General features: G+C 64.6%; 3 protein-coding genes across 3 annotated transcripts; 1 reads left to right on the top strand and 2 right to left on the bottom strand.

The window, feature by feature from the left end:
• Window positions 1-1,769: 1,769 nt before the first annotated feature.
• Window positions 1,770-2,162, top strand: EMIHUDRAFT_46544 (hypothetical protein; the record flags this gene model as incomplete). The annotated part of the gene is made up of 1 exon (XM_005791520.1): window positions 1,770-2,162. A coding segment is annotated over one exon (393 nt), but the record flags the coding sequence as incomplete, so codon positions are not given.
• Window positions 2,163-3,188: 1,026 nt separating this feature from the next.
• Window positions 3,189-3,866, bottom strand: EMIHUDRAFT_251487 (hypothetical protein; the record flags this gene model as incomplete). The annotated part of the gene is made up of 2 exons (XM_005791519.1): window positions 3,189-3,344; window positions 3,543-3,866. 2 exons carry the CDS (start codon window positions 3,864-3,866, stop codon window positions 3,189-3,191), a joined length of 480 nt encoding a protein of 159 aa, XP_005791576.1.
• Window positions 3,867-4,110: 244 nt separating this feature from the next.
• EMIHUDRAFT_251486 (hypothetical protein) lies at window positions 4,111-5,747 on the bottom strand (the record flags this gene model as incomplete). Its single annotated transcript, XM_005791518.1, has 4 exons — window positions 4,111-4,122; window positions 4,678-4,907; window positions 5,031-5,411; window positions 5,618-5,747. The coding sequence occupies 4 exons, from the start codon at window positions 5,745-5,747 to the stop codon at window positions 4,111-4,113; spliced, it is 753 nt and encodes a 250-aa protein (XP_005791575.1).
• Between the last annotated feature and the right edge of the window lie 1,525 nt (window positions 5,748-7,272).

The raw sequence follows: 7,272 nt of genomic DNA, 5'->3' as shown, positions 1-7,272 counted from the left end.
ACTACAGCCCGGCCGGCGCCAAGCTGTTCCGCTCCAAGCGCGAGATCCTGCAGCACCTCGCCGCGGTCGCCGACGCTGAAGAGGCGGCCGAGGAGGCGGTGTCGGCGGCGGTGGCCGCGGCGGCAGCAACGGGGGCCGGGGCCGGGGCGGCGGGGGCGGGCGCGACCGGGCCGGCGGCCAACGCTAGGACGGCTGCTGCTGCTGCTGGCGGCGGTGCGTCCGCCGCCCCGAGCGCCGGCACGAGCGCCGCGGCTCCCGGCGCGCCGCCGTCCGGGGCGCCACCGCCGCAGCAGGCGGCGGCGTCATCGTCGGCGGCCTCGTTGCCGTCGGCGGCGGCCGCGGCCGCGGCGACCCCCGGCACGCAGGAGGGCCGGGCCGCGGACGCGACGGAGGAGCTGCGGCGCGCGTGGGCGGAGCGGAGGCAGGCGCAGGCCGCGTGGGCGGAGCGCATCCGGAGTGTTGCGCGCGAGCGGGCCGCGGGCGGCGCGGCTGCGGAGGAGGTGGCGGACGGCCACGCGTCTTGAGGTGTTGAGCGTCTGGCTTGTGTGTCTGTGTGACGCTCCAGTGTGACCGTCCCTCCGTCTTGCGTACGGGACCCCTCGATTCTGCCTGGTGCCCTGGGAGGGGCCGGGGGAGAGGAGGGGCCGGGGGAGAGGAGGTGCCGCGATCTCGTACTTTTAAGGGAGGGACGCTGGGGATTCTCAAAGGTATACCCTTGTGGAATGGCGGCCGGATCCAGCCTTAAAAGTACGAGATCGCGCGCGCTTCGCGCACAGCACCGCCTGTTCTCCGCGGCTGTGTGACGACGCGTGCCGTGTGCCAGCAGAGTTGGGCGCGCGCGGCGCGACGGCGCCGGCGAGGGAAGGCGCGGGTGCAGCGGCCGCCGGCGGTCGTACCGCTCGCTGGCCAGCGCAGCAGCGGACAGCGCAGCGGCCGCCGGCGCAGCAGCCAGAGCAGCCGGTGCGCGCCTTGCGAGGCGAGTACTGCCGCCCGGCAGCCTTGAGGCGGCCAGGCGCGGCAGTATACTCGTTCGAATGTTGCGAGCCGTGCGCGCGCCGAGGCGCCCGCGGCGCGCGCCCGCCCGGCTGCCAGTAGGAGGCGGCGCAATATGGCCTATAGTACAGCCCTTGAGGAGGAGGAAGAGGCTGGCTGGCAGTGCTGTATGCCGCTGAGGGGCAGTTTTGGGGTGCTGACCCACGCCCAGGGGGCTGCAGAAGGCGTCCGCAGCCGGGACAACCCGCCCCCCCAGCCGAGGCCGGTCGAAGCCCACTTTACCACAGCCATGAGGAGTCCTCTTGGTGCTCCTGGCGGCCGTTCAAAGGTCGGGCGCGCGCCGATGGGGGGTGGGTGTGTCTTGCTTGCTCCACACCGAGCGCCATCGGTCCGGACCGGCGTGGTCACCGAGGGTCGGCTTGCACAAGGTCTGTGCCGCGGGCGCTCGGCGCCAAGTGCAGTGTCACGCGCGCGCGAGCGGGTCACAATGGAAACCCTCGTTTCCTATGAACTCGGTCCCCCAACGGAAGAGGCCTCGCTCCTATTGAAACACTCCAACATCAGATTTGCCTCGTGCGTCCCTTTTAAAGCTATTATCTTTTGGGTCCTGTGGGCCCCTTATCATACTTAGTCGGCACAGGCGCACGTCCCCGCAGCGCCACCAGCACCTGTGCCTGTAACCTGCGAACGCGCCGCATATGCGCAATCTCCGCGCATGTGCGGCACTCGCAAGCCTTTCACTCCTCGCAAGGGCCGAGGCCGACGCGGCCAGCTTCGGCCTCGCCTTCCTCGAGGCGAACGCAGAGGCAGAGGGCGTGGTAGTCCTGCCCTCGGGGCTGCAGTATCGTGCTCTGGCTCACGGCGGTGGGGAAACGTCACCTGCCGTCGACTCGCCCATCGAAGTTAGCTGGGAGGGCTTCACCGCGGCCGCCTTCAATGCGACACCTCGTGGCGCACCCTTCTACTCGACATACGCGGGTGATGGGCCAATGCCACTCACGCCGCAGGAGGGGGTGAGCGCGTGGGAGGAGGCGCTCACACTCATGGGCGAGGGCGACAGGTGGGAGCTGTTCGTGCCGGCCCAACTCGGCTACGGCGAGGACGGCATGGAGGGCGTCGTCGAGAAAGGAGAGGCGCTCGTGTATGTCCTCGAGCTCGCCGTCATTGAGGGTGAGAGCAAGACCACTCCGCGGCGATCGCAAGGAGAAACTCGCCGCTCATCGGGCCCAGCAGTGTGCGACACGTGGCGCCTCCACTAGGCGAGACCCCGAGGCGGAACTCCGCGCGGCCGAGGAGGCGCTCGAGGCGTGGGACGACCTCGACGGAAGCAGCGGCGGGGTTGGGTTGGCGCGCCTCGACGGCGTGACGGAGCTTGACGATTGGTGCGCTCGGGCGCCGCCGCGCCCGCTCGTCCTCGCACAGCTGCGCCTGCCGCTCGCAGGCGCCCAGCACGTCCGCCTCCCAATGCCCCTCCCTTCCCTCCCCTTGCCTTCCACGACACCCACGCCTTCCCTTTGCCTTTCACGACCATCGCACCTCGTTGTCCACGACCATCCACGACACACCCACGACACGACGATCACACCGTTTTGACAAGCCTGCGACGATCTGTGTCACAGGAGTGCTGCTCGCCGCGTTCCTCGAGTCCGCAGCGGCGCACGCAGGTCAGGAGGCCTCATACGCATACGCCGCCGACTCCTTCTACCTGCCCTCGCCGCTCGAGCAGTACCTCGGGCTCGCTGCGCCCGCCATCTACGTCTCTTTCAACCGCGGCGCCTCCTGGGATCGCTGCGCCGCTGGGCTCGAAACGCCGGCGTGGAGTCACGCGCCGCTCATTCCCCTCGAGCCAGGCACAGACGCCGACGGCAAGCCAGCGCCGCCCAGCGTCGCGGCGGTGCGCGAGGCACTCGAAACGTGCGCATTCGGACGTGCGCAGCCGCATGGGGACGAGCTGTGAATGGCCGGACGGCGGTTTCGGTGCGATGTAGTAAGAGGAATCCTCCGTGTTCCGCGGCGTGTTCCTCACACACAGGGTCACAGCTCAGGCCTCAGCACACTACACAGGCTCAGCGGAGAGCGGTCTGTTGTTCGCCATGGTTGAAAAAAGGGCTAGAGGTCGCTCTACATGCACACGACACGCCCATGTTTGTACTCTAGTCGCATCTCTCTGCCGCCGTCTGTTACCATAACCGGAGTTATTGACGGCACACGACATAGTGTATCATATCTGTGCTGGCGATGGCGTAGTCCTGCACGAAGAGGTGCTCGGCGAGCAGCTGCCCACGCCACACCAACTCGTTGCCCCCCACGCGCCGCCTTCCAGCCGTCGCGGCATCCACGCCAACCAGCTCCTCGGCCAGCCCGTGCAAGTCAGCGATCGAGTGGTCGGGGAAACAGCGGAGGAGATGCACGATCTCGACACCCACCGCGGAGCCGCCGGCTGCGTCGGCTGCGACCACCGCGGCGGCTTCGGAGGCTGCGGCGCTGGCCGCGCCGCTCGGCGCCGGCGGCGCGGCCGGGTCGTCGAGAGCGACGAGGAGGTTGTGCACCTCGTAGGCCGGGTCTGTGCGGAGGTCGGAGACGGAGACGGTGAGCACATCGTCCACCGAGCGCACGCCGCGGAGCCAGCGGCCGCGCGGCGCGGTGCCGGGTCCGGTGCCGTCGCGGATCTCCTCAAACGCTCGGACGACGGCGGCAAAGCGCTCGGCGGCGCCGGGGTCGTCGCCCGCGACATCCGGGTGCAGCGAGAGAGCCAGCCGGCGGAAGGCTCGCTTGCACTCGTCCAGTTCCTCGCCGCGCCTGACGCCGAGCACCGCCCAGGGGCTGGGAGCAGCGGTGCCGAGGAGCCGTCGCGCAGCGAGGCAGGTCAGCATTACGCCCAATCGGCGAAGGGAAAAGAATTTTGATCGGACACACTATGTAAGAATTTCAGTGCGAGGTGGCATGAAGGTTGCAGCGAGAATCGGCGAGAGACTGCGAAGAGAGATAGGAAGAGGCAGACTCCCTAGGGTGGGCGACGGATAGCGCACCACACACCTCTCCTTAAAATCCCTGTGTGGTGGCGGCGTGCCGTCCTCCCATCCCTCCCTTGGGTTGTCTGTTTTCTTTCTTTCTTTTTCAGTGCGCCTCCTAGGAGAAAAGAAAATCAATCAAGAAAAAAGACGGAGTACAGCTGAAGAGTCCCCGGGGCCCGGGCTAGAAGGGGGCCCGTGAATCTGCAGCCGTGAACATCTTTAGCTTGTGAGCCCTCGAAGTGTGAGCCAGGAAAAGGGTTGAACGAAGTCAAAAGCTCTGTGCAAAGCTGGAAAATGGCCTCACACTCAAATCTGTCTCACACAAAAACACGCTCGGACAGCGGCGTTGCGCGGCTCAAATGGAGAGTCTTGCCGTACGGCGTCTAGCGACATTTCTACCCGCCTCTGGGCTCTTGTCGCGACAGCTTGTCGTGCTGGCAATAGCCTTCGGGGCCCGCCTGTGCGTGCTGATCCCCTCTGTGGCACTCCTTGTGTGTGCCGTCCGCCGCAAGCACGAGCACATGCAGCGCGAGGGCGTGCAGAGAGGCGCACGGCGGCCAGCTGGACGGCGGGCGCCGCGCACGCGCCTCCATGGCTCGGAAATCGACCTGTTGCCTATTAACACAGCCGGCGTGAGCGGTGAAGAGGGCACGGGGCCGGACTTTAACACAATCGGCGATCGCCAGTCAGCGCCGCCGTACAGGTAAAGGTGCTTTGCGTGGTCACAGGGCTTACCCCGTGCCCCTCCGGTGCGATTCCGGCCGCAGCCGGTGTGCAGCAGACTGGTCTCGAGGTAAACGCGCCGTGGAGGCAGACAGAACGGAGGGGCGCTCAGATCGAGCTCGACGCGGCTGCTGCCCGCGCGCGCCATCGGGGTGTTTTGCGAGTCCGGGTAGGAGCCTGACGAGGCAGGGCCGGGCTGAGAGCAGAGAGCAGAGGGTATCATAGGTCCAGGAGGAGCACAGGGGAGCCAGCTAGCAGAGGAAGGAGTGGTCCAGGGGAATAGCAAAAGGGTGAGCAGACCGATAAGAAGCCACTTTGCCGCTGCGCGCGAGAAGGTGTAGAGTCCGCGCGCAATCTGCTGGAGTGTGTTGTGCTGCAGGCCGTCCCTCGACAGCAAGAGGTCAAAGCCGGCAGGCAGCGCAGCCTGGCGGTCGCTGAAGTCTACGACACTGAAGTTGGCCTCCATGCCCTGCAGTGGAGAAGTAAGGTCCCGCCGCTTGCGCTGGTGTGACTCAACCAGAAATGGGACGATGTCCGCTCCGTGGTACCGGAGGGGATGGTTTGCGGCGCGCAATGATGCAAAGAGGGCCTGCTGCCAGACAAGCGCGCCGCAAGGGATGTCGAGCATTGAGTGCACGCCGAGGGAGCGGATTAGCGCAAGCAGGACCCTCCGAAGTGGGCCTAGAGGTAAAGTTGAGCATTGATGGACGATTTTTCACACGAACTAAGTCGGTGTTTCGTATCAAGAATACTCATGCACTCACGGGCGCGACACCGTTTGCAGCCGTCTGCTCAACTGCTGGTGCTGCGTTGGTGCGTTGTGTGCCTGTTCGTGTTCCGTGCTCCGCGCATGCCTGTGAATCCAAGCGTTGAGCCCTGGCCCGAACCGCCGCCGACGCCGCCCCACTTGTGTCGGCGGTAGACATTGGCAAAGGAGCTCTGCGTCGTGGGGTCGAGCGCAAGGCGCCGCCCGGCCTCGACGTGCTCGCCGTCGATCGGCTGCTTTGAGGCGCGCATTTTCGCGACAGCAGTTTTACACGTGTCGTGAAAACGCGAGGTAAAAAACACAAGCAACTTCTGTTTACTTTATGGCCCCTTCCCTGCGAACGTGCACCCCCTAAGGGCCCTAGTAGCCCGATACCGATCATCCGGCCCGCTGGGTGCGCTTCTTACTACATACTAGCTCCCCGGCCCTGGGTGGTTGGGTGTGAGTCTGAGACTGAGTGAGGTTAATGACTGCACTCCAAAGTGCTCCAATTGACGCCGCTGCTGTACCGGGCCGTGAGGGCTGGCTGAAGCGCCGCGTCGGGCGGCCGCCAGCATGCGACTTTGAGAGAAGCTCGGCCTCGTTCACAACACTCAAGAACCACCTTAATCCTTATTCATTATTATCTCATTCTCAAGATGCGCGCCCGGAAGAAAGGCAGGCGATAAATATTGATTCTCGCCCCTGTAACTATTGATATTGATTATTGACAGCATCCCCTCTAACTATTGACAATATATTGACATATTGATCGCTGATTTTAACCTCCAAAAGCACCAATGTCGACATTTGTCCCAAACATTGCCTAGATGTGGGCTGAAATCGAAAAAATCGCGAGTTCAAGGCGATTTTTAATGCGCGGTTTAAGCGATTTCGAAGCGATTTTGGCCCGTTTTTAGCGATTTAGAGCCACTTTCAAGCCATGGACGATGGACCCACCTGACGGTCCTGACCAGCCCAGGCCCAGCCTCTCCTCTAAAGCCGTAACTATTGCCATATATATTGATATTGATCTCGCCTCTCTAACTAATTAGTTTAACTATTGGAGCAATATATTCAATATTTATCGCCTGCCTTACCCGGAAGCCGGATGATATACTGTATCGCGAGATGCGATGCGCGCGCATATCCTTCATATCTGTGTAGATGGCGGGGGGTCCCCAGACGGTCTCCGGGTCCGTTTTGGACCCGGATGTCACAAGGCAACCACACACTGAGGTTGAGTAAATCAATAATACATCCGGTCGCGAGGCGCACACTCGCCGCGCACACTCGAGCGTGCGGCCGCGTCACCGCCGGCCAGCTGACCGCTCGAGGCCCTCCAGACGCGACAGCTCGTCGCACCACCGCATGTGGGCACGGCCGGCCTGCTCCTGCATGCTCGTCCGCTCCTGGCCCTGGTAGTGCCCCGCCGCCTCCATCATCTTTTGGCGCTGGGCACGCTCGTGCCGGCAGCGCTGCCGCACCTTCGCGAGCGTCTGCCGCTCCACCTCCCCCTCTGCCGTGGCGAGAGAGGCGCCTGTCGGGGGGGCAGAGCTGTCCGTTTCGAGCGATTGATCGCGCCGTCCGAGTGGGAGAGCTCGAGCGAGTTCTCTCGGCGGATCTCGGCGAATCGAATCTCGGCGGATCTCGGCGGATCTCGGCGGATCTCGGCGGATCTCGGCGAATCTCGCGCCGTCTGAGTGGAAGAGCTCGAACGAGTCGTCGACGAAGTACGGCACTCCCATGCGGAGTGTCTGCCGCTCGAGCGGCCACGGGGAGGAGGGGTGCAGCCGC

Source organism: Emiliania huxleyi (genome assembly GCF_000372725.1).
Source record: "Emiliania huxleyi CCMP1516 unplaced genomic scaffold EMIHUscaffold_1113, whole genome shotgun sequence".
Taxonomy (NCBI): Eukaryota; Haptophyta; order Isochrysidales; family Noelaerhabdaceae; genus Emiliania; species Emiliania huxleyi.
The sequence above is the reverse complement of the archived record's forward strand: the minus strand, read 5'-3'. Positions and strand labels throughout refer to the sequence as shown.